Source organism: Haliotis rubra, unplaced genomic scaffold, assembly GCF_003918875.1.
Source record: "Haliotis rubra isolate DU_JTF1 unplaced genomic scaffold, ASM391887v1 Scf38, whole genome shotgun sequence".
Taxonomy (NCBI): domain Eukaryota; kingdom Metazoa; phylum Mollusca; class Gastropoda; order Lepetellida; family Haliotidae; genus Haliotis; species Haliotis rubra.
In genome coordinates, this window is record NW_025767057.1 from 1,147,552 (window position 1) to 1,174,672 (window position 27,121).

At 42.8% G+C, this 27,121-nt stretch overlaps 1 protein-coding gene across 2 annotated transcripts; it reads left to right on the forward strand.

Annotated features, from left to right (window-relative positions):
• The first annotated feature begins 477 nt into the window (after positions 1-477).
• Positions 478-26,224, forward strand: LOC124286313 (uncharacterized sodium-dependent transporter YocR-like). 2 transcript variants are annotated; one of them, XM_046722674.1, is made up of 12 exons: positions 478-534; positions 9,396-9,516; positions 11,278-11,461; positions 13,287-13,401; positions 14,618-14,819; positions 16,148-16,310; positions 17,369-17,503; positions 20,153-20,292; positions 21,161-21,252; positions 21,977-22,128; positions 22,540-22,669; positions 25,419-26,224. In XM_046722674.1, exons 1-12 carry the CDS (start codon positions 505-507, stop codon positions 25,620-25,622), a joined length of 1,668 nt encoding a protein of 555 aa, XP_046578630.1. In that variant the 5' UTR covers positions 478-504; the 3' UTR covers positions 25,623-26,224. The 2 variants fall into 2 exon arrangements, with proteins under 2 accessions (XP_046578630.1, XP_046578631.1); XM_046722675.1 differs by lacking the exon at positions 25,419-26,224 and adding an exon at positions 24,290-24,756.
• Positions 26,225-27,121: the final 897 nt, after the last annotated feature.

Genomic DNA, 27,121 nt, shown 5'->3' on the forward strand with positions numbered 1-27,121 from the left:
ATAGACTTACACCTTGCACGATCTTGCGAACAGTATAAACCCAAGCACGGACTTGCGACCAGTATGGGCCTACGAATTTAGTTATTTGATCGATCACTTATAAAGTTAGTACTGTTTTATGCATCTCCTAAACAGTAGTGTTGGGCGTCCGAGACCTGCGCCACTCCGGGTTTCTCTCCCAGTGAGTTCAGACCAACGTGTTTTGTTCAAAGGCGATAAATAAAAACTTACACACTTTGTGTTACTAACACGCCATGCGGTAAATAGGCCTGCACGAGTTACCTCCCATGTTACGAAATTAGAAACAGTCTTTCCCGAACCGTTTCCAGCGAAAATCAGATAATATGTGTCAACACGTATGAATCTTAACTTGACTTAGATTTATAAATATCAACATGCTGCAGTACACTGTTATCTGTCTATCTTGTTCAGTGTCGTGTTCAGGTCACATTTCTGATCATGTGACTGAATTTGATGATCACATGACCACAAACCTCATTTCTGATGGCGGGCGGTGAGAAAGACAAGGAACAGGTACGTAAATATGTATCATGTCAATGATCGTCGTTCACTGTGTTTGACAACTACCGAAAGTGACCTCCTACTCTTTCTGTACATTCACTGTTTCACGCCTGGATTGACCGAAAAAACGTAATGTTTATGAAATCTGTTCTGTACAGCCCGACCACATTACAATGGCTGAGTGGAATGCGTGTATAGAATATCTTCATGCGGTATCTTCAAATACTGATGCGTTGTTATTCGTTCTTATGTTGCAAACGAATGTTTACCGTATGGAGATAAGATACAACAATTGTGCTGTGTAATATCTTAGTAAATGTGACACAAACAGGTACTGTCAAGTCAAAGATGTTTATTGTACAAAAGGCCTCCGGCCCATATACATTGGTGTTATACATATACATTATACATATGGTGCAATAAGTAGTAATTAGTGATCCAGACAGCAAATCATGATACAGGCAGTTAATTATGTACAAGTAGTGAAATACGATGGACTTACAACACATTTTATCAGATTGTTACGTTTAATAAGAGCATAATTGATATAGTACGACAGCTTTATTATTACATGCTGGTCAGTTGATGAAAGAAGTAGTTTAAACGCTAATGTAGGTGGCTTACGTAGATAATATTCAGCTATATATTTCGTACGCAAATCTTTATACAAAGGACATACAAGCAAAAAATGGATTTCATTTTCCACATCTATATTACACAATGGGCACATTCTCTTGCATCGTTCAATATTAAAACGTCTTCCTTCGTTTACCATTATGTTGATCAAATAAATTTACTGAATAAATTTACTTACTGTCATTTAATGTGTATGGGATCTTGAAGGCGTGAGTGAATGCGTGGAGTGGGTGAGATTTAGGGAAACAATATATCGATGCAGCGCTTTAGGAGCTATGGTTTTCGGAAGCTCGAAAAATCGGGCAAAACACAAGTCTGTCTGCGTTGAATATATTTTCGTTAACTCATTTTGGCAGTAAGATGTAAGTGGCTGAGAAAGAAAGACGATTAGCGTGCAGAGAGTTGCCACCGATTCAGCGTGTGTTTAAGCATGTCGTGTGTATGCTATGACATAAACAAGAAATTCGGCAAGTTAGCGGTACACATTCTGATTTTGGCACTAGTTCCTTAAGTACTTCTTCGATGTTTGTGATCTATGTCTCGTTTTGTAGGTAAATATATTCGCTTGAAATGATTGTTTTGAAGTTGTGTATGTGTACACAGTGAGCATTGTTGAATTCGTCCTCAAACGAAACGGTCCATTTTTTTAGTGTAGTGCAGTGACAATAGATACCTTCATGACAGGGTTTTTTGTGTTACAAGTCATTGTAATTTTGATTTTACATCCAAACTGTAAAATAATGAAATAGCTACTGAAAGTTACAACATGTAACATTTTACCAAAATACATGAAGATACGGCATCACGAAACTCTGGTGTGTTCTGTAAACTGAACATTGATTTATCTATTGGACAATAAATCTACATCATCAGTGTAAGAATAATCATTTACAGTTACTAATACATCTATACTGATGTACAAAAGAAAGTACACACCTGGTGTTTTAAGACTATTAAAACAACGTAAATAGTTTGCTAGCAATGTTCCAATTGGGTACTATATCTATGGTGTTACTGCAACACGTACACAATGTTTGTGACTTGTGAGTCGCAATCAAAACACTTTTCTAAATAGTACGCTGTTTTCAGGAAATCATTTTACCAAAGCATCAGATGTGTACTTTCTTTTGTACGACAGTATATACCATCATTGATACATTTATCACTGGACATAGAATAATTTTAAATATGCAAAGAAATCCATGTACCAGTTCTCTGTCTTACGTTTAAATAATGCTTTGCTTTTGAGGTTGATTATGTTATCATTGTCATCGTTAAACATATTGATAACCGCTGTAGGATTGTCGTACAATCCCTGTGAGATTAGGAGCAGGACACGTGTAGATGGTCTACTCCCATTTGTGAGAACTCCCAGTTGTGAGATTCCCAGTTGTGAGACAGTGGAGTAGGTAATTAGCAAAGAAAACACACCTTACTCCCCTATCTGATAGAATGGATTAACCCCAGCTAATTATGGATTAGCTATTTAACTGATCGTTGGTGAGAGCAGCATTTAATTTAGCGTGCGTTATTAATACATCATTCCAATATCATGTCAAGTAGGGTGCCGGGGGGTGGCGAGGAAGTGTTGTAGGGAATGGGGTTCTAGATTTTATCTCATGGTACATGTATTTTTTTAAACTGCTGGCATTCTGTGTTTATGGTTATTTGTATCATAAACAAATTGAATATCAACCTCACTCAGATCTATAAGTATGTAAGACTGACTGACTGAGTTTGGTTTTACGCCGCTTTTAGCAATATTCCAGCAACATCACGGCGGGGGACACAAGAAATGGGCTTCACACATTGTACCCATGTGGGGATTCGAACCCGGGTCTTCGGCGTGACGAGCCAAAGCTTTAACCATTAGGCTACCCCAGCGCCCCCAGTATGTAAGAACATGAATTATGCTGTACGTGTTTGAATGATTCATGATTGTCAATATTGCCGTTGGTTTATTGTCAAAGATAAATCGGACAATAGACGGACAATAAATCATTCCCCGTATTCGTCAGTTTTCGATCGAAAATACGTTATTGGTTTCAACATTGGATGCTTGTGGTAATTACACAGCGGCCAGATGCGGCAAGTGACAAACGGGATGTGAAGGCAGGCTCTACATCAAACCACTTCGTAGTTCTACTCCGTGTGCATGCACTTGATCTTAACATCACTTGCAATTAACATCAGTAATAGAAAGGTTTACCTTTACTTAAAAATTGTCCTAAAACGTGTTCCCTTTTTTCTTTGTTTACTTTGATTGTACGGTTCCACGAGTCGTCCTCAAAGCCCTGCGGAGAGCTGGAGATAGTCAATTTGATGCATATGTATTGTATATTACTATAGAAAACAATATGAGTGAGTGAGTGCGTATGGCTTTACGCCGCTTTTAGCAATATTCAAGCAATATCACGGCGTGGGACGCCAGAAATGGGCTTCACACATTGTACCCTTCACACATGTCGGGAATCGAACCCGGGTCTTCGGCGTGACGAGCGAACGCTTTACCAACTAGGCTACCCCACCGCCCCAGAAAACAATATGAAGAGCACCTACACGTCTCTGTGTTAGGTTAGTCTCTTTTGATTTCAGATTAAGCCCGTTAGTTTACAAACAAGAGAAAAGTAAGATCACGTGGTATGCAAATTAGCTAGTAGCAGTGATATCATCACTGCGACGGAATATTGAAATAAAGTAGATAATAAGGAAATAAAGTAGATAATGCAAATAATAACCCATATGTAACAATATGTATATATCGGAGAGGCAGATATTCGATAGGTTGTAGCAGCGCAGTAACCCCTATTGTGACCTATTGTAACTGTGGGGGCGGTGGGGTAGCCTAATGGTTAAAGCGTTGGCTCGTCACGCCGAAGACCCGGGTTCGAATCCCACATGGGTACAGTGTGTGAAGCCCATTTCTGGTGTCCCCCGCCGTGATGTTGCTGGAATATTGCTCAAAGCGGCGTAAAACCAAACTCAGTCAGTATTGTAACTGTGACATATTGCATATCCCGTGTGGCCATCCTGCCGTCATACCTATGGATTGACGGAATACGGAACGCTGATCTGTTCAATACGTAATACGTGGCCCCTTTTCTGCAAATCCACTGAGTTACCAGAGACACACCTCCCTGGAAACCAAAGCACTGAGACAGTTGATAAATGTATTTTGTTTTAGATTTTGCATACTTAACTCTCTACTAACACCCTACCCCATCCAGATCAGCCTTGCTAAATTAGGCACTGGGTAGCCTAAAGGTTTAAGCGTTCGCTTGTCACGCCGAAGAAAACCAAGGTTTGTTTCCGTAGTACACGGTTTACGAAGCCCTTTCTTGGCGCTGGCAATCGTGATGAAGATGGAATACCATTGAAGCCGTCTTTTTCAGTGTACCTCATTTTCATTTCAACCTTAATGAATTTTCATTGCTAAAAAGACCATATTGCAGGTGGTAACTATTGCCTATTTCGTCATTGACCATCTACAGCTATATACGTTAGTTATATGACTACTGGGACCTTGACCTGGCAGTATGAGGGCCCGCAGTAACTTCTAGTAATGGTGTTACCTGTCAGTGTGAGATGCCAGTCAATCCAGCAGTCCGAGAGGAATGTACTTGGTGGATCAGATCTGTGTTGGAATGTGTGCAGACAGTTAGGTCAGAATGTTATTACCCTTCATGGTTCATAGTGAGACTTCAATGACGTTGATATCATGTGGAAACATGAAAGTTTTACCTGTTGTCTTTTAATCGGTCCACGACTGTCCAGTAAAGGTGAAGGTCGTGACGTCACAGACACCATTATCTCGTATCGGAGGAGCTGACGCGTTTCTATTTTGGTATTTAAAACGATGTCACACTTTACCTACGCTGATATCATTCATTGAGTGTGATAACGGATCTGTTCACCGAAGGTAGGACATACAGACGCCATACTATCAAACAGGCACCATGCTCTCCAGAGACAATCAAACAGGCACCATACTATCCACAGACGTGTCAAACAGGCACCGTGCTCTCCAGAGACAATCAAACAGGCACCATACTATCCACAGACGTGTCAAACAGGCACCGTGCTCTCCAGAGACAATCAAACAGGCACCATACTATCAACGGACGTTTCAAACAGGCAACATGCTATCCAAAAACGTGTCAAAAAGCACCATGCTATCCAAAAACGTGTCAAAAAGCACCATGCTATCCAAAAACGTGTCAAACAGGCACCATGCTATCCAGAGACGTGTCAAACATGCACCATGCTATCCAGAGACGTGTCAAACATGTACCGTGCTATCCAAAAGTATGTCAAAAGGCGCTATGCTGTCCACAATGTGTTGAACAGGCACCGTTCTATCCACAGACGTGTCAAGCAGGCATCATGCTATTCACAGACGAGCCAAACGGACACTTTGTTATCACACAGGCACCGTGCTATCCATGGACGTGTCAAACAGGCACCGTGCTATCCATAGACGTGTCCAACAGGCACCGTGCTATCCACAGACATGACAAACATGCATCGTGCTATCCACAGACGTGCCAAACAGGCTATCCATATCCACAGACGTGTCAAACAGGCACCGTGCTATCCACAGACGTGTCAAACAGGCACCGTGCTATCCACAGACAGGCACCATGGGATCCACACAGGACGTCAAACAGGCACCGTGCTATCCACAGACGTGTCAAACAGGCACCGTGCTATCCACAGACGTGACAAACAGGCACCGTGCTATCCATATGTCAAACAGCTATCCACAGACGTGTCAAACAGGCACCATGCTATCCACAGACGTGTCAAACAGGCACCGTGCTATCCACAGACGTGTCAAACAGGCACCGTGCTATCCACAGACGTGTCAAACAGGCACCGTGCTATCCATAAACGTGTCAAACAGGCACCGTGCTATCCACAGACGTGTCAAACAGGCACCGTGCTATCCACAGACGTGTCAAACAGGCACCATGCTATCCACAGACGTGTCAAACAGGCACCATGCTATCCACAGACATGTCAAACATGCACCATGCTGTCCACAATGTGTTGAACGGGCACCATGCCATCCACAGACGTGTCAAACATGCACCATGTTATCCAGAAACGTGTCAAACATGCACCATGCATTCCAGAGACAATCAAACAGGCACTGTCATATCCACAGATGTATCAAACAGGCACCATGCTCTCCAAAAGCGTGTAGTATAGGACTCCATCCACAGAAGTTTTATTATTTTCACTGTACCGAAATTATATTTCACCCTTTACGATTTTGGCGAGTCTGTCATAGCATATAGTACATATAGAGGGCCCGTGTAGTTCTTATAGTCAGTCCATACAGTTGCCTCATGGGTTGATGGGGATCTGTTCTACCCTGCAATCTTCACGAGGTAATTAAACATATACTGACGGTCAAAAGAAACTTTACACCCATGTTTAATGCTGGTTAAAAGTGAAACAAACAAAATGGTTACTCAGTAGTAATGTATTGGATATCTTATGCTGTTGTTTACACTTTACATTTGCAGAGTTTCTACGACTATGTTCTTGTTCAGATGCAAGTAATAAATGCAGAATCTTTTGCCCATCAGTTTAAATAAAATCATACAATTATCATATTTCATTATTTCCATTACATTAAAAAGCTCATTGATCAGCGGAAATTGGTACAGACAGTACCTGTGTGCAAATATAGATGAGATATGTCTACACATAGAGCGAATGTGACGCTACTGAAGCCTGCCATGCTGAACAATACGACCAGCTGTCCCACGATGACATTCATTATAACGCGTGATTTATTTGTTGAATCTGACATTGTATTCTCACAGTGGTACATAAGGTCGTGAATTATGGCCGACCAGCCGTACTGTATCACCTCAAATACCACACGTTATTTCATCATATTAAACGTATTCGCTTGATTAGACAGATGAAATTATGTTTTGGTGTCGAATGTTTCTTCCATACGGCAGTCGACCGGGATGCGGGCATAAAATCCTTCATGACAATCTGTAGACAGCTCTCTATAAACCGGTCCATCGGTTATGAGTGAGTGAGTTTAGTTTTACGCCGCACTCAGCAATATTCCAGCTCTATGGCGGCGGTCTGCAAATAATCGAGTCTGGACCAGATAATCCAGTGATCAACAACATGAGCATCGATCTGCGCAATTGCGAACCGATGACATGTGTCAACCAAGCCAGTGAGCCTGACCACTCGATCCCGCAAGTCGCCTCTTACAACAAACATGGGTTACTGAATGCCAATATTCTAATCCGGATCTTCACGGGTCCATCGGTCATGATGTTCCAACAATGACGCTTGTCCTTGACAGGACTTGTCACATGAGTGAGGTGACGTCTGGACGTCAGAACGCGATCAGATGCTGATCGGTTGTCAGTTGAATGAAATGTATAATGTATCCATGGCACGTGGTCCTTTATATAGCCCCCAGGTCCGTCTTCAGGTGGGAACCTGACTCCTTGAGTTTCTAGTGCGAGCGTCCTGCCCCGAAAGAACGCAGTGCCTCCTTAGGCTTGTTTGTTTGATATGTTTCCCATATGAAAGTTTGATATGTTCCCCCAGCAGTGAATGGGTACCCGGTAGGATGACTTCAACAAACAACTGTAGGTGTACGTTCCAAGGGCAGCTGAAAAGCGTGTTTACAGTGATCCACTGGTCCGGGAAAATGATGAATCAATATGAGTGGATATGTTCCCCCAGCAGTGAATGGGTACCCGGTAGGATGACTTCAATAAACAACTGTAGGTGTACGTTCCAAGGGCAGCTGAACAGCGTGTTTACAGTGATCCACTGGTCCGGGATAATGATGAATCAATATGAGTGGATATGTTCCCCCAGCAGTGAATGGGTACCCGGTAGGATGACTTCAACAAACAACTGTAGGTGTACGTTCCAAGGGCAGCTGAACAGCGTGTTTACAGTGATCCACTGGTCCGGGATAATGATGAATCAATATGAGTGGATATGTTCCCCCAGCAGTGAATGGGTACCCGGTAGGATGACTTCAACAAACAACTGTAGGTGTACGTTCCAAGGGCAGCTGAACAGCGTGTTTACAGTGATCCACTGGTCCGGGATAATGATGAATCAATATGAGTGGATATGTTCCCCCAGCAGTGAATGGGTACCCGGTAGGATGACTTCAACAAACAACTGTAGGTGTACGTTCCAAGGGCAGCTGAACAGCGTGTTTACAGTGATCCACTGGGTCCGGGATAATGATGAATCAAATATGAGTGGATATGTTCCCCCAGCAGTGAATGGGTACCCGGTAGGATGACTTCAACAAGCAACTGTAGGTGTACGTTCCAAGGGCAGCTGAACAGCGTGTTTACAGTGATCCACTGGTCCGGGATAATGATGAATCAATATGAGTGGATATGTTCCCCCAGCAGTGAATGGGTACCCGGTAGGATGACTTCAACAAACAACTGTAGGTGTACGTTCCAAGGGCAGCTGAACAGCGTGTTTACAGTGATCCACTGGTCCGGGATAATGATGAATCAATATGAGTGGATTTGGTGCACTATTAATGTGCACATTTCTATCTGCTGTCATGGTCGTCAGTGCATTTCTTTCCTTTACGATAATTTAACTTCAGATTTTTATGGTACACGCATTAATCAGTTGTCAGCGGTGTCATGGTTAAGTGTTGTCAGTTATATAGTTGATGTTGTGAATAAATCGTGTTGACATATCGCTCGAAAAAAAGGACGATAAACACTCAGGGGGAAATGACGCTTAACGTCTGGGGTTAAATGGTGTTCATACGGTTTGGAAATAAGGTGCTCGACGCTCGGTCAAAACACTACCAGGCACACGGAAAATGAAATAAGTTGGCATCCCTTCCGTTTGTCCGACTCGTCCGTTTGGGACACGTGGTGCGCCTAGTGGCTGCATGCAAGAGTTGTATGATCCCCAGGGAGTTGAGATTGATGATACGATGTGTCGTTTGAGTTTGACATGCAATGAACGAGAGAAAATCAAAGCGCCCTAGAGCAGCTGAGCTGAATATTGGTGCTATACAAATGTTAGTATAATAAGAACAACGTGGTATTGGATTTTTTTTCATTTGTTTGTTGGTAGGCCTGAATATACCTCTACTGACAAGACATTTCGCATGATGATGAAGACCTGTCACAGATACATGTGTTCAAAGCTTACCCCAAGCAACCCCTTGTCGTTATGTCCGCTGTTGTCATTTTCAGGGTGACCGGCCCCACTTCTCCTCGAAGCTGGGCCTCGTGTGCTCATGCCTGGGGTGCATGGTGGGTACGGGCAACATCTGGAGGTTCCCCCGGATAGTAGCCACCAACAGCCGAGATGAGGGTGAGTAGGCGATGTCGTGTACGTCAGCATACATACACTACATCATACAACCACGACTTGAATACAACTTTGTACCGGAGTGACATCTTTACACGTATCAACGGCAACTATGTGAAAATACATACCACAGAAATTATCTCAGGGAAAGGATGGTCAAGTGGTCTTAGGCAACGCATTTTTCTGTGCAAAGTTCCGTTCCGCTTCCGGTAGACATATAGGACTCAGTTGTCGTGGTTTCGAATCCTTCTATCAATGATACCTGGTTTGTCAGCTCCATGCCCTATCGTCTGCTTCATGGAAGCTGGGCAGTGGAGTAGCCAAGTGGTGAAAAGTTTGCCCTTCACTTCGCCCACCCGCACCGTTTCACAGGGCCCGTTTCACAAAGCTATCGTAGCGCTCGTCACGACTGCCGTAAGTCTTTGTTTCTGGTCACTGATAGGAATATTGCTACGACAGTGGTAGCGCTACGATAGCTTCGTGAAACGGGGCCTGCTCTCCGCCGGTGTTATATGTCTGGAATATTGCTAAAGGTAGCGCAAAACCAGACTCACGGACTCACTTAATGCTAGGGTTAACACGTGTTCCCGGCGGCCACGGCAGCCCGAAACGAGGACAAAACGGGATGGACGTGAAACAACGTTGGGGGACTGAATGAGCAAACGTGACAGTCCGTGATTGCCGTAGATGCAGTGCCAGATTTTTAAACTGTTCAAAAATTTGCCACGGCAGCCACGGTACGAATGAGAAACCTGGGGCCGTTGTAAAACGCAACAAAACGTCACAGCACGTAATAGGCCGTAACAAAACTCCGTATTGGGTCCGTAGTGGGGGAGTGTGCATGTGTATTTCCCGGTATCTCACGGTCCTTCAAGTTTTGTCACGTTCGGACACGTTTGTTTGACGTTTTGTCGCGGTTGTTTCACCCTTGCTGTCTGTTTTGTCCCGGTTTTCACGGCAAGCTTGGTTCCATGATAGCCGATTTGTCCCGTTCTATCACGACGCATCCAGGGCAGGCGAGATACGGCACGCTGCGTTCTCTGGCATTCCCTCTCTTCAGCTGATGATCGCCTTCTTGCTGACGCAAGGACTCGATGTATGCCCCCAGCAAACATACAAACACAAAATCTTCTTCATCTTTGGGATTTTATACTGCTCTAGTGTCTCAGGATACAATGGCTGCTATTGCTTGAGGCCTTATTTTACACCGTGGGCACAAACGTGGTCCAAAGCTGGCCGGCGTCCACGTTTCATCCGTAGAAAGTCTTAACAGAACGTGCAGAACGTGTCAAAACTTTGATCAAAACGTGAGAAACGTGATGTAACCCATCAGAACGCGACAGGCCGGGAGGAAACGTAATGGCATCCGTAGTGGACTGCGGGCCGAACCGTAGTGCGCTTTTGAGCTTCCGGGACACAGCAGCCCGTTTTTTCCCAACGGCCCATCACGGATACCGTGAGAAAACTTAGCAGGACCTAACAAAACTTGACTTTGGAGGGAAAATGGCCAAAATCCCACGGCGGACTACGTTTCGGGGATACGGGGCTGCCGTGGCCGTCGGGGACATAGTGAAACCCTAGCATTATGGATTAAACGTCTGAGATCTATATACATATTAACCTTCCCGGCCCTTCATGCTGATGAACCGTGTAATACCAAACTAACTGACAACCCCTAAGATCATTTCGTTCAACCGAGAAATAGCACTGCATGGCGCCAGTCATTGCGTCAACCTGTAATAACCGCTGTGTCTTGTCTTCCAGGAGGTCTTGTGTTCCTCATTGTCTGGTTCTTCTTCCTCTTGTTCTGGTCAATACCGATGCTTCTGATCGAATACGGTTCGGGCCGATACACCCAGAAGGCGGTCGTTGGCTCGTTCCGCCAGTTCGTTGGGGACAAGGCGGCCTGGTGTGGAGCCTGGATTACCTTGGTTTCATTCATGATCTCGTAAGATAACAAATCCTTTTTCCTGTTTTTTATCTGATAGAACATAGAATTGTTTGATCTAGGGGTTGGTGGGTCAAAAATGAAACATACAACTTTATGGATGAACAACTTCTTGTTTATTGCATTAAGCGACGTTTCGACGTGGATTCTAACATCGTTATCAACCTAAACATGACGGCAACCAAATGGTGAGAAGCATAAACATGGTGTGTTATGACAAGCAGCAGATTAACATCAACAAAAGCAGGTGAATAGCAAGTGGTACATAATGGGTAGAGGCTGGGGACTAAGAACAACAAACAACACTAGTGATGAAGCCATTGAGTAGTAACAACAAGTAGATATGATGCTTTGATAGAATCTATAGTTTGATTACAAAGTTTAACCGAAACATGAGTCTCATTAACCAATTCAGACAATGACCTACTTTTCAGCTGATCCGAATTTTCTCGTGTGAAAATGAAAAGAGACACTACAAACAACTATGGTGACACTGAATTCCAATTCCTTTTTTTCATAAGAAAATGGTATTTACAAATGAATTTCAATTTTAAACTTTAATAAAATCGTATTTCTATATTTTATGGCGAGGTGTAGGCAGCATGACCTTAACTAAGACGTCACAGACTGCCCCTGTTTGATGAGGTCGTAAAATTATTCGTAATTCATCTGGCTCACTGGTTACACCTGTTATGTGTTTTTTGCATTTGTTAACTGTATTTTTTGTAACGCACAATGTGATTGATATAATATCAAGTCCGTACCAGACCGCCAAACCTTTCTAGCGGCGGAGCCTCGTTTTGAGGTTTCCACGATTTCCATATTTCCGTTTGTCAGAGCACACTGTACAGCAGTCACGTTGCACGGCGTGCTTGCAAGGATTAGAAGGAGCGTAGTGTTGCAATATACGAGTGCTTAGATGTATCAAATAATGCTGATTAACATTCATGTATCCAGTTGAGCCCCATCCGGTATTCGAACCCACACCCTCAGAGTCAGGCACCTAATCGCCAGCACACAAAGTCAGCCGCCTAACACGCTCAGCCACCGCGACTTCCACAAAAAAGGAAGTCGGACAACTGGTAGTCAAGACTGCGGACTTTGTGTACCCCTCTGATAAGTGTTAATTGGCACGGCTCCCACGGCCGAAAGCGATTGTGTGCTGGCGATTAGGTGCCTGACTCTGAGGGTTAGGGTTCGAATCCCAGAGGGAGTTCCACTAAAAAAATACTAGAATTGGTACTTTACTAAGAAAATGTAATCCCAAATATAACATATATTAGATAGAACATCTTACGAAAACACTGATTTTTTTGTGTTTATTGTAAATTGGGCACTAACGCTTGGTGTCGGCATATCTCTTACTGAAAACACATTTGGTATTCACAGACCTAAGACCAAACCTTCCTGACCATGCCATAAAGGAATTCGTGCAACTCGAAGACAGAAATGTTCTTCCGAATTCTTATGGCTTAATGAATTGCAAAATACCCTTAATCAATAATATGTGCTTTATGAAATGAATTACATCCGACTTGCTGGCATTCTCGAGTATCAATGTCACTATATTTCCATTCTGTTAATCAATTACCTAGGATCCTGTCGCATTGCCAGAGAATTTCTTTTGGGCCCAATCTAAATTACCAGACGCTATAAATGGTTGTGATTTTACACTCATAAACGCGATATATTCTTAGTTAGCGATAAGAGATATTATAATGATGACGTCACATCCGCATGAAACCACTGATGGCGAACGGCTCCTAGGTAGTTATCATAATATACAATACCCTGCATCCTCGAGGATGATAAATTGTATTCCCAGATGCTACTACTCCGTGATTCTGGGGTGGTGCTTCTACTACTTCATCTACTGCATCGCCTACGACCTGCCAGCCAATGAGGACGAGTCCAAGGAAATCTTCACCGACTTTGCGGAGGTAATGGCGTTCGACCGACCTTCTATTACCGTATTCCTTCTTAAAACATTTCCTGAGATTCGAGAAGCTTTATTGTGCGTGTCGAACGATGTATTATGGCAGAAGTACTGCTAAATGCAGCATAGACCCCATACACTCACTGCTGCACAGACGTTTATATTTCATGTGAGTGAGTTTAGTTTTACGCCGATGTTAGCAATATTCCAGCAATATCACGTCGGGGGACACCAGAAATGGGCTTCACACATTGTACCCATTCGGGGAATCGAAACCCAGGTCTTCAGCGTGATGAGCGAACGCTTTAACCACTAGGCTACCCCACCGCCCTTATATTACATGTGATCACCCATGTACAATGTTTACATCGATAGTGAAAGGAACAATGACGTGTTTGTTTAACGGTACCGTTTGCAATGACAAATGTTCCACTTTTCTGCATATGGCATGTATGAGTTGAAGGACGGATATTGTTGTCATCCTGTGATTAAAGAAACTAGTATTTCTTTACCGGAATCTGTTTGTGAAAATAGGTCTCAACTATTGTTGACGTAAAGGACGACTAATTGTCAGGCTAGGTATAGTCTAGTTCCTTGGCCTTTTGCACGACATTGTACCTCGACGGAAGGGAGCATTGATCACCATATCAATCACACACTGGTTTGTCTGGTCCAGACTCGATTACCTACAGGTTGCCATCATACAGCTGGAGTGAGTGAGTGAGTTCAGTTTTACGCCGCTTTTAACAATATTCCAGCTATATCACGGCGGGGGACACCAGAAATGGGCTTCACACATTGTACCCATGTGGGGATTTGAACCCGGGTCTTGACGAGCGAACGCTTTAACCATTAGGCTACCCCAACGCCCACATACAGCTGGAATATTCTTTCCTTGACCCACACGGTTCGGTCCGATTATCTTTCTGTGAATGACTGAGTATGGTTTTACGCATCTTGTAGCAATATTCGAGGAGTATCACTGCTGGGAACACCATTAATTGGCTTCACACATTGTACCCATATGGGAAATCGAACCCGGACCTTCGGCGTGACGAGCGAACGCTTTAACCACTAGGCTACACCACTGCCACTTTTCTTTTATGATTGTCAACATTTGCTCTAAACACCATGATGTAACTGGAATGCCTCAAAGCGGAGTTGAACCCAAGTCACTCTTTCATTCAATAACTCACTCACTCACTCCTTTCTACACACAGAACAGCGCCTGGCCGGTACTAACACACGCCATGGCCATCATCATTGCTGGTCTGTCCGTGGTGAAAGGGGTCAAGACTATAGAGAAGGTCAACATGTTCCTCGTCCCCGTGTTGTTGCTCATCCTGCTGTTCACGTTCGTGTGGTCACTGACACGGGAGTACGCGGATCTCGGTATCAAATACCTCTTCACACCAAACTGGGGTAAGATCATATATACTCCCCATCATAAGTTTAGACTCACTAGTGTAAATGTAGCCACTTACTTCAATCAACTAAACTAGATTTTGCAAAATTGTCCATACTGTTTAAAGGCCCTCTTTACACATGAACTGATGTATTGTAAAACAAATTCGTCACGTTGAAAAGATTATTGTCATGGGTTAAAAAAATGACGAAACTGAGTTAAAAGTGACGAGTTTTACACATCTATACACATGCACGATATTTTGCACATGCTTTTTAGCAATTTAATTCATGATCCTCGTGCAATTCATCTGCATAAAGTTTGCAGTTGGTTCCCCAAAGTTAGTGGAGAACCACACATATATGCCTAACATATAGTGAGTGCTTTAAGTGAGTCTAAACTTTTGATGGGTAGTATATATTCAGATATTGGCGGAAATCCTTATGCTTGCGTGAAGTCACTTTTGCCAAACACGGTCTTCTGTGTATTCCTTGGAGTAGTTGTTGCATCCTTCATGAGAAGGAACCGTTTGTACATCTGGCCATTTTGTTGGTCGAACCAGAAAACGGTTTGTTGCCTTAAAGAAACTACTCCTTTATTTTTTATCTAACTAGTCATTGTTTCATCTGCCGGATGAAGTGGTGTTCCGATTAATTGAAATAATCGAAGATTGGTCGCATTGGTCAAACGACCAAGCAATCGATCACATTTTCTCATAATCGAACACAAACGATTTTGGAACTACCGTTGCAGTCTTTGAAACACTTGATGGAACATATCTTCGAAGTTGTCAGGCCCAGAAAACGTGTTTAATTCTTAGAAATCTCACTTCACTGACTGAAAAGTCATGACTGAATATTTCTTGAAGACTCCTGAAAGTTTATGTTCATGGTATATTAGTCATCACTTTCAAGTAGCAAATTGCATCATGTTAAACTTATCTGCTATAACAACCTGAATAAGAAAATCTGAAAAAATGACGTTAACCAAATATTTTCGATGATTGCTCGTTGGTGACGAAGCAATCATCAATTGTGAGATTTCAACCAATTCCCAACACTAGTATCTACCCCTAACTGAATCTTGAAAAAAGTTTTGCCTCCTCAGCAATACAAACTTATGAGAGTTTTTGGCATCTGTCCATCCACCGAGAAGAGCTATATTAGAATAATTGCAAATTGACCAGCATTCCAACAGCCAGATCGTCACGATATGGCTGCAATATTGCCGATGTGACGTTAAATACTAACTCACTCACTCACTCCAACAGCCAGATCCAGAGGCCAAACACAGGTAAATATTTCTATATACTGTATTAACTTGGTATATGTTCTCCATACGTCAGAATCCTTTGGCGATCCCCGGGTGTGGGTGGACGCCCTTAGCCAGAACGCCTTCGACACCGGAGCGGGGTCGGGGCTGATGATCCCATACTCCTCGTACATGACCAGGGAGAACGGCATCGTCCGATACGGCTCTCTCATCCCCTCCTGCAACAACCTCGTCAGGTATGAAAGGAATGGTAGAGTTTGGTCGTTAGACTTCCTTTGACCTCTTCAGCGCTGTCAACAATATCTGAATCTACAGGAGTCAGTTATCCGGCGTGTAACACGTCAGTAGGCGTGGCCGAATAAAATATGGGCGATAGATTTTCGTATTATACAATGTATGGAATAATGTAAGGGGCGTTCTCGCATTAATCAATTGACCTTTGAAACAAGAGCAAAAGTACGAAAATGGGAGATTTGGCGATATTCTTGCATCCCCGTGTTTTTCTTAAATAGTACTTTGTATGATTGTAAACACAAAAATCTTGTGTTATCTCTTGGTTCTGTCTCATTGTTACTTAAGTAGTCGGAATGAAATCATACACTGCTTTAATCAGTATTCACATATCTCACGGCGCCTAACCTTAAGTGAGTGAGTGAGTTTAGTTTTACGCCGCACTCAGCAATATTCCAGCTATATGGCGGCGGTCTGTAAATAATCGAGTCTGGACCAGACAATCCAGTGATCAACAGCATGAGCATCGATGTGCGCAATTGGGAACCGATGACGTGTGTCAACCAAGTCAGCGAGCCTGACCACCCGATCCCGTTAGTCGCCTCTTACGACAAGCATGGGTTATTGAAGATCAATATTCTAACCCGGACCTTTACAGGTCCTAACCTTAAAGACCAAAGCATATGGTCCTTTGATGATGTTTTCCAACGCCTTAAACCACTGAGCCTCCCATGTACTCACCAATGGAAGCAAATAATAAACATAAGCTGCACAGTTTTTCTGGTATGTTACCCATGAAGATCCGGATTAGAATTGATCTTCAGTAACCCACGCTTGTCGTAAGAGGCGACTAACGGGATCGGGTGGTCAGGCTCGCTGACTGGGTTGACACGTGTCGTATCCCAATCCCAATCACTGGATTGTCTGGTACAGACCGCTGGAATATTGCTGAGTGTTACGTAAAACTAAACTCACTCACTCTGGTATGTAATTAGTACTATGTCAGTGTAAGAAACTGACATTTCAAATCAAAGCTGAACCAAACTCATTCTGTTTTATTCAGCCTGATCTCTGGGATCACTGTGTTCTCCACCGTGTTCGCCACCATCGTCGTCACTAAGCCGTCCCTGACACAGCCCCAAATAGTGGCCATCATCAAGGACAGTGGACCTGGAAGTACTGGACTTACCTTTATCTGGTCAGTGAACAGTTTTCTTGTGTCGCTAATATCAGCGTTACGAAATACCTGCCTGCCCGACCGCCCGGGACGGGTTATTTTCAACACGGACTGCCAGATTCTCAAATTCACCTGCCCGACGGTCGGGTTAAAATTTAGACATGTATATAAGATATTCATAATATTTCAGGATAATAAATCATTATTAATTCACTCGTAAAAGTAAATGATGAATTCCAATTGGATGATGAACTACGTCGCTTGTCAAACCTAAATCATTTGCTGGCAGGTAAGGTTTGGTCAGGGCTGGCAAGTTTAACATCTAACCAGCCCTGTGGTCTGGCTGAAATTTTTGGGAGGTTCATACCCTGCTAATATGTTGTCAAAATTATTTTAGGTCACGTGGTATGACATACTACCAGTTTCGATTATCCGGTGTGTGAGATCACCTTTCTGTTATGGAAAACACCCTGGACCTATTCGATCAACAATAAAACCAACAATAAAATTTGCTTACATCGGATCAGTAACTTGTTTCCAATCATAAGTCTCGATATAGAGAATGATATTCCCATGTAAGTTTGCCATGGTTTGTTTTCTCCCAAACATGTGATAGTTTTACTATCCTATGTTTTACTATTCACTGCCCTTTGTATTATATAATAATGAATTTGTTGTCATCTTTACATACTAACATGTTCACGATGCGAAGAAAAATTCGAGCTCACTCTACCAGATCCATTTGTTGCCATAGCTTGCGTTTCTGTAGTGACGTCACCCTTACCATGCATCCTGCAGTTCCCAAGGACTCGCACATGAGTGAGTGAGTGAGTGAGTTGGGTTTTGCGCAGCTTTCAGAAATATCACGGCGTGGGACACCAGAATTGGGCTTCACACATTGTACCCATGTGGGTAATCGAACCCGGGTCTTCGGCGTGACGAGCGAACGCTTTAACCACTGGGCTACCCCACCGCCCCGACTCACACGAAACACTGATTTGATGGGATGACTAAAGTACTGTCGGAAATGCTAGAAAAATGCTTTTTAGCCTTAATATCTTTATAAAGGTGATACATTTACTATGTTGTCAATATATCAACTCGTCTATTGTCTACCTAATTTTTATTTCAACCGATTTAACATTCCCATGCATTTAAAGGGCAGTTTACAGGAGAGAATTTGGTACCAAAACAGCAACTTAAGATTTTTTCAGAGTTCAACAACAGAAATCTGAAATAGTCTTTACATTTATGCTAATAATACAGGTGGTGTAAAAATATGAATTAACGTTTTTCCTAAACAAATAAATGTTGAATGTTTGTGTTACTTTACTTAATTATCGTTTCTTTATTGAAGAAATATTAATATAAATGTTAAGTCTTGATAAATAAGTTTCCCGTCATGCATGCACATCTTTATCACAGCGTCCACTATGGCCAACGATTTGCAGTCAATTGTTGTAAAGGTTTATAGTTTTTTTCTGCTTAAAAAAGACAGAGGTAAACCTTTCATTAGTTTAGAAAGGGTTTATTACAGAACTTGTAGAGCTGTTGGCATGTCTTACCAACAAGTTTACAATATTGTAAACAAATCAGACAAGAGAGGGACCGTCTCAAATGCAAAACCGGGACGTAAAACCATCCTTGACAACTTTGACAAGGGAGTGCTTAGACGGGCGGTCTACAAACTTTATGAGAAGAAAAATATATATATTCTAAAGAAGCTACACCAGTGACTTCGTTAAATCTTTGGCCAATGTTCACAACTAGATGAAACTGACCGAATTATATCCATATTTTTTCAATGAAATATACTGTTGACATGCAAAACATTTATTAAAACGTTGCACATTTCTACAATCAATCGATAAGATAACACAAGTGATGGGATTCTTTCCAGTGTACAGTAATTCGTATGTTTATTTCAAAACAAATACACATACACAAATGATCCCTTACATAACTAATACGTATACTATACGTACACATATTCAACATTTTGCAGAAAACATATATTGAGATGACCCTCCCCCGAGCGTGTGCTCAGATGTCAATTTCACCTGTCGACACCGCGCATGCTGATGACGTAACACAGGCAGTTAATGTTTGTATCAAATAACGTCCCTCTACCCCTTATAAGTTTTGGTATTTTCATCAGTAAAATCACATTTTAGAGCATGTCTCAAAATTTATTCCCTCGGTCTACATTAGGTAGATGTTTCTTGAAGTGATATTTGTTATTGAAGTAACTGTAATACCTCTGAATTTTAAATAACAGTCAAAAGCAGTTTTCTAGCATTTCCGACAGTACTTTAATCTCTTTTGTATGTTTCAAAATCTCACTCTACTATGGCAAATGGTGTTTGTTAAAATATACCGTCTGCTTCCCATTCAGTTTTCTGAACTGCCCATACCACGGCAATCAAACTAGATATACTGATTGGTAGTAATAGGGACGGTGGGGTAGCCTAAGACCCGGGTTCGATTTCCCACATGGGTACAATGTGTGAAGCCCATTTCTGGTGTATTGCTACAAGCGGCGTAAAACCATACTCACTCACTGCTAGTAATATATCACTAATTGGTATTTGTAAACCTAATGATTGTTACGTTTTTATTTCTTGTTGTGTATATACTGAATTGTTGTATTCTCACCCCCTATATCTGTAGGATCCCAGTTCTCTTCTCCTCGGTGGGGGTGTTCGGCCGGGTACTCTCCGTCCTCTTCTTCCTGACTCTCTCCTTCGCCGGAGTTACCTCGCTTATATCGAACATCGAGCTGTTTACACACACTCTGCAAGACTTCGGATGTAAGTTCAAGTATCAGTTATATTGAGAGTGGTATATCATACTTGGAATAATCTTTTACACACAAGGAGGAAATAATGCATCTCACGAGGAACTAACATTTCAAAATCATGTGCAGTTTACTGGATATGTTTACTTTTCTTTCATCGTATTCGACAGAAGCGTTATTTATTTGACAAAAATGACATTTCAATCGAACAATTGTCAGGACTGTTTACGTTGTTTGGTAACACCTTTGGCGTCACCTACGTCGACGCCAGAGAAGAAACAGTTTCAAGTATCTGCTGAGACAGATTCACCTGCATAAAATGTAAAATAGAGGCGTATCAATAGATCACTGAAAAGCAATGATGACGCTAGGTGCTCTAGACAAGAGTAAGTATGTGCCGCCATACCGGTAGTACACACTGACGTGCCAGTTACAAACGCCACAAGGGGCGGTGGGGTAGCCTAGTGGTTAAAGCGTTCGCTCGACACGCCGAAAGCCCGGCTTTGATTCCCCACATGGGTAAAATGTGTGAAGCCCATTTCTGGTGTCCCCAACCGTTATCTTGCTGGAATATTGCTAAAAGCGGCCTCAAACTAAAACTAAAACTCACTCACTCACTACAAACGGCACATAGAAAGTTCCTGTCGTACAACGGCCGAGTCTACACTAGACAGTCAAGTGATAGTGGACCAGACAATGTAGGAATTCAACAGCGTTTCAACTGTTCCTGCTGAAACGGTAGACCTGCCAGCATTTAACCACAAGTGCAGAGATTCTGCTGTTTTAAAGCAAAGAAAAACAACCAAGAAATATGCTCGTTCTTTGGGCAGTGTTATTCTCTCGACATCTTACCGTTAGCTGATCTGGATGTGTGTTTCCAGTACCAAGACGGTACGGAACCCCGTTGACCGTGGCTGTGACGTTCCTTATTGGTCTGATGTCTGCGCTGAACTTGGACATTCTAACAAACCAGGTAACTACGAGGAGTTTCGTAACTGTCAACAGCTTCATGTCCACAACTGGGGCGGTGGGGTAGGCTAGTGGTTAAAGTGTTCGCTCGTCACGCCTAAGACGCGGGTTCGATTCCCCACATGGGTACAATTTGTGAAGCCCATTTCTGGTGTCCCCCACCATTATATTGCTGGAATATTGCTAAAAGCGGCGTAAAACCAAATTCACACACTCATGCCCTCAATTTGCTATAGATGTAATAAATAACGGTGACAAAGAATATTTCCTTAATCCGAGGAAATATATGCTAACCATTTCGATTTATGATTCCGACTTTATCCCAAACATGTGTTTCTGAAGCACTATCAGTGATGACACCAGGTGTTCACGAACACATGTCAAATCAAATCAAACATCACGATGCGTCAGATTTAAATGCACTCCACATGTCTACCACTTTAGAGCTTTCGGGTATCATTACTGAGACCTTAGATGTTGTAACTGAAAGCTCTGAACATTTTAGCGTGAATCCAATGATGTGTTGTTTTGTTGTTGTTTTTTGACGTTTTCGAAGAAAAGGGTAGTTCAACTGGAACCTTAACAGTGAAGTGTGGATCTACTGGAATATTGCTCAGCATGAAGGGGGCCATCCTTTATATATCCAGGACTACTGTTTGGTAAACCTGCCCTAACCCATGGATCCATTCCCGTGGTTCTCACATTCTCAAATTGTCTTTTCCTTGCAGGATTTTGTGTGGGGCTTTGCTCTTGTCATCAACGGCCTGATGCTTCAAGTCATGGTCATCGTGTATGGCGTGAAGAGGTTCCGACAAGAGGTCGTCAACAACTTCGGCGTGGGGGACTGGAAACTACCTTGTCTCTGGGACTGGATAGTGAAGTGAGCGGTAGATAGTAGATAGTATTGTTTGTACTTAGTTGGGTACTATCTTGTTCATTCAGTAGTCTCTGGGACTGGATAGTGAAGTGAGCGGTAGATAGTAGATAGTATTGTTTGTACTTGGAGTAGTGGGAGACAACCCTGTACCTTCAGTTGTATCTCACCGCTGACTGGATAGCGAAGCGAGCAGTAGATAGTAGATAGTATTGTGTGAACTTAGAGAAGTAGGGTACTTCCTTGTCTTTGGTGCTGGATAATCATCAGTTCAGCTGCAGATTTGTTTGTGTGTTTGTTCTTAATTTGTTTGTTTTGGAAGATTGTTTAGACTGGTTAGCGCACTGGCTCATCACAGAAAAGCAACATATGTTTACTCTCTCAAACAGGGCTAAAGAGTTTTAATTCTGTCTGCAGGGTTGTTGCCCCGCTGGAGGGATCTGTGTTGATCGTGTGGTGGGCAATAGACCTCATCTCCAACACCAGTGGAGATGGCGAGAAGTGGTACGAGTTCGGGAGAGAGACTTTCATGGTCACAATAGTACAGGTATGTAACTGGACAATGCACGTGGGTTTTGTTGGAGTATGCGAGTTGCAGGCAAACTCAAATTAAATCGTGGTAGTCATCGCTCTAGACATAACAACTGGCCGTTGGTAAAGATAACATTGGAGCGTTACTTGAGATAACACGTGCAGCTGAGGATAGCATGCCATCAGTGACTTGGTGTTCTGGTCGATGTTCAGTTAAGTACCGACAGCCTTGATGACAGTGCTATATGTGGTTATAAACAACGTACCCTCACTCTCTGGAACGTCCGGCGTACAAACAGTAGTTAGAACAGGTATCTTCAGCACACTGGGGATGGTCTGCCTGTCGACCACAAGTAAACATACCAGATAACTTACTGTCATGGGGCAGCTTGTATGTGCAGTCATCTACAGGCTATGGGATGGTTTCAGTACATTTTTCGCTGATTTTATGCGACCATATTACTGTCACCACTATTTTCCCGATAACACCCAGTTTAAAATGTTTTGTCAAATGATCGATCCTGGTTATTCCCTGGCAGTGCCGTGTGCTATTCACAAAGACCTACCACATAAACAGCAGTTTAGGAGCCTGGTCTTGAGTAATTTATTGTTTTTCTGAGGCGTTTTAGGGGTGGTTGGGTAGCCTAGTGGTTAAAGCGTTCGCTTGTCACGCCGAATACCCGGGTTTGATTCCCCACGTGGGTACAATGTGTGAAGTCCATTTCTGGTGTCCCTCGCTGTGACGCCTTTTCACTTTTATGTATGTAAACTTTCTAAATCACTCATCGCCTTTACGTTTACAATGACACACAACACAAGAGGAGATATGCATTACAAAGTTTATTTACATAAGTTACACAATATATATTTGGAGTGGGGGATTCTCTTGCTGGATATATAGCATGTACTTAGAGTATGACATTCATATACGTAGAGGGAACCCTGTCGAGCCCAACAAGGCATTAGAGCCTGTTTGAGGGTTGCTCGACAGGCTTCTTGTAATATAAGTGGAGTACATGTAATTAGAGTGTTACATGACTATAGTTGTTGTATAGAAGGCTGTAAGCAAGTAGGGGGTAGCTAGCCTCCCTATTGCTCCCACTAGCAGGGATGCCTGGGTTGGATACCTTAGCAAGAGGTATATAGTACTTATAGATTTGGGGAAAGATAATCCGCCTGAATGAGCGGATAACTTCCATATCAAATGATGAATTATGCAGAAAGTTAAGGAGTCTGGTCTTGAGTAATTTACTGTTTTTCTGAGGCGTTTTAGGGGTGGTTGGGTAGCCTAGTGGTTAAAGCGTTCGCTTGTCACGCCGAATACCCGGGTTTGATTCCCCACGTGGGTACAATGTGTGAAGTCCGTTTCTGTTGTCCCCCGCTGTGAGGCCTTTTCACTTATATGTATGTAAACTTCCTAAATCACTCACCGCCTTTACGGTTTTGTATGAATCTATAATGAATAATATGTAGTAGACATTTCACCTTAAATGTAAACTTATTTTGTGAGTTTATGGGATCGTGATAGAAATGTGTATGGAATTGGTTTATCGTATGGATAACACAATCCCAATGAACACAAATTCATACTCGATATATCCTTAACACGAACCATAATATTTCCATTCATTTTCAGTGGCTTGGCCTCATGGCTTTGACAATTGTGTGCAATGTGTTGGCCATAGTGTGTGTGTGTATCGAGATGGTCGAAAAGCTCCACCTTCATGGTCATCGAGGAGCAGAGTCATCTACAACCGCTGACAGCCGCTGAGCCAGACTATGGTTCCGTGGGGAAGAAAGATATGCAATTCTCACAGCCCACTCACCGGGAAATCAAGATGTGACGAAGGCCCTTCATAATCTTTTATAATTAACTTGCATCCATGCATTGTGTGTGCTGGACCCCGGTCTATACAGAGACCCTAACGCTACGATTGTTGTAAATTAATGTGAAAGTCTGACAGTCGGGTTTGGGTTATCTTGGAGCTAAGATCGCTTTGTGGAGCGGGGCCCGCCCATCTTTGTGCAATAGATTTGACAGGGCAGTGCAATACAACCCATGGACATAAACAGGTGTTGCGGGTGTTGCACGTGTTGATACATATGTGGTACATTGTTTTTTGTTATTGAAACCGTTATATAACGGTATATCCACAAGAAACGACGTGCACTGTAGTAAACTCCTGTTATGGAGCATTCGAACAAACTGTCATTCCTAGAAAGTTATGCGGGGGTGACATTTTCTCCCGAATATGCCCTCAAGCTCCCTTGACAATTCCATCAAATTTTTGCCAAGCATCAAACCTATTTCAAGTTTACCATTCCATGTTGAAATGTGAATGTATTTAATCACCTGCGTTCCTTGGCAAAAAGAACGCTGGCTCAAGGAGAAGTACTCTGTTTTTAGGGGTGGTGGGGTATCCTAGTGGTTAAAGCGTTCGCTTGTCGCCGAATACCCGGTTTGATTCCCCGTGGGTACAATGTGTGAAGTCCATTTCTGTTATCTCCCGCTGTGAGGCCTTTTCACTTTTATGTATGTAAACTTCCTAAATCACTCACCGCCTTTACGGTTTTGTATGAATCTATAATGAATAATATGTAGTAGACATTTCACCTTAAATGTAAACTTATTTTGTGAGTTTATGGGATCGTGATAGAAATGTGTATGGAATTGGTTTATCGTATGGATAACACAATCCCAATGAACACAAATTCATACTCGATATATCCTTAACACGAACCATAATATTTCCATTCATTTTCAGTGGCTTGGCCTCATGGCTTTGACAATTGTGTGCAATGTGTTGGCCATAGTGTGTGTATCGAGATGGTCGAAAAGCTCCACCTTCATGGTCATCGAGGAGCAGAGTCATCTACAACCGCTGACAGCCGCTGAGCCAGACTATGGTTCCGTGGGGAAGAAAGATATGCAATTCTCACAGCCCACTCACCGGGAAATCAAGATGTGACGAAGGCCCTTCATAATCTTTTATAATTAACTTGCATCCATGCATTGTGTGTGCTGGACCCCGGTCTATACAGAGACCCTAACGCTACGATTGTTGTAAATTAATGTGAAAGTCTGACAGTCGGGTTTGGGTTATCTTGGAGCTAAGATCGCTTTGTGGAGCGGGGCCCGCCCATCTTTGTGCAATAGATTTGACAGGGCAGTGCAATACAACCCATGGACATAAACAGGTGTTGCGGGTGTTGCACGTGTTGATACATATGTGGAACATTGTTTTTGTTATTGAAACCGTTATATAACGGTATATCCACAAGAAACGACGTGCACTGTAGTAAACTCCTGTTATGGAGCATTCGAACAAACTGTCATTCCTAGAAAGTTATGCGGGGGTGACATTTTCTCCCGAATATGCACTCAAGCTCCCTTGACAATTCCATCAAATTTTTGCCAAGCATCAAACCTATTTCAAGTTTACCATTCCATGTTGAAATGTGAATGTATTTAATCACCTGCGTTCCTTGGCAAAAGAACGCTGGCTCAAGGAGAAGTACTCTGTTTTTACTTTTGTGTATATACTGATTATCAATAAACATATTTCGTGAAGCTGTTTGCGATAGTATTCACCTGCATCATATATGCCCTCAGCAGGCAATGCTTGATGTAACAGTCGACTAACGTGTATCGGTTGGTCACATTGAATGGCCTTACTGATGGTCATCTTGCCCGTGGACGCTCATGCTTTCAACCACTGGTAGATCTAGACTCAGTGGGGCGGTGGGGTAGCCTAGTGGTTAAAGCGTTGGCTCGTCACGCCGAAAACCCGGGTTCGAATCCCTACATGGGTACAATTTCTGGTGTCCCCAGCCGTGATGTTGCTGGAATATTGCTAAAAGCGGCGTAAAACCAAACTCAGTCAGTCAGTCTAGACTCGGTTACCCGGATACTGATGACTGGCGTAACGAAATACTGAGTTGTCAACACAGATATCCGGACAGTGACCATTGGGTGTATTGTAATGATCAACATTGTTTTGAAAACACCCCCACCCTCTGGAATGATCTGGTTGTGACGTGGAATGTATGAGATATATGCCGGAATCAACAATCCTCGTCACTCCTTGTCATACCTGCACTTAAGGGCGTGTATGAACTGCAAGTGCTAAGTAAACACCGTCAATATCGTAAGGATATGCGTTTGATTCACCGCACAATCACTACTCCCGGATTATCTAGCGTGCCAAGAGGATTAATTAGTGTATTGTATTACGGGTCCTTGATTGGACTGCTCATACCCATGCCGGTTAAGACAGTGTTAATTATAGTTATAATTGCTTGTTGGGACCGGAAAGTCGTGCCGGAATATTGAATAAACAGGTGCCGGATTAGACAATGTTTTAATTATCATTATATCGTTGTAAAATGGCGTTGCAAAATTGTATGCCGGTTTTGACAGTATGCCGGATTAGACAGATGCCGGTGTTGGCAGGTTTCACTGTAATGT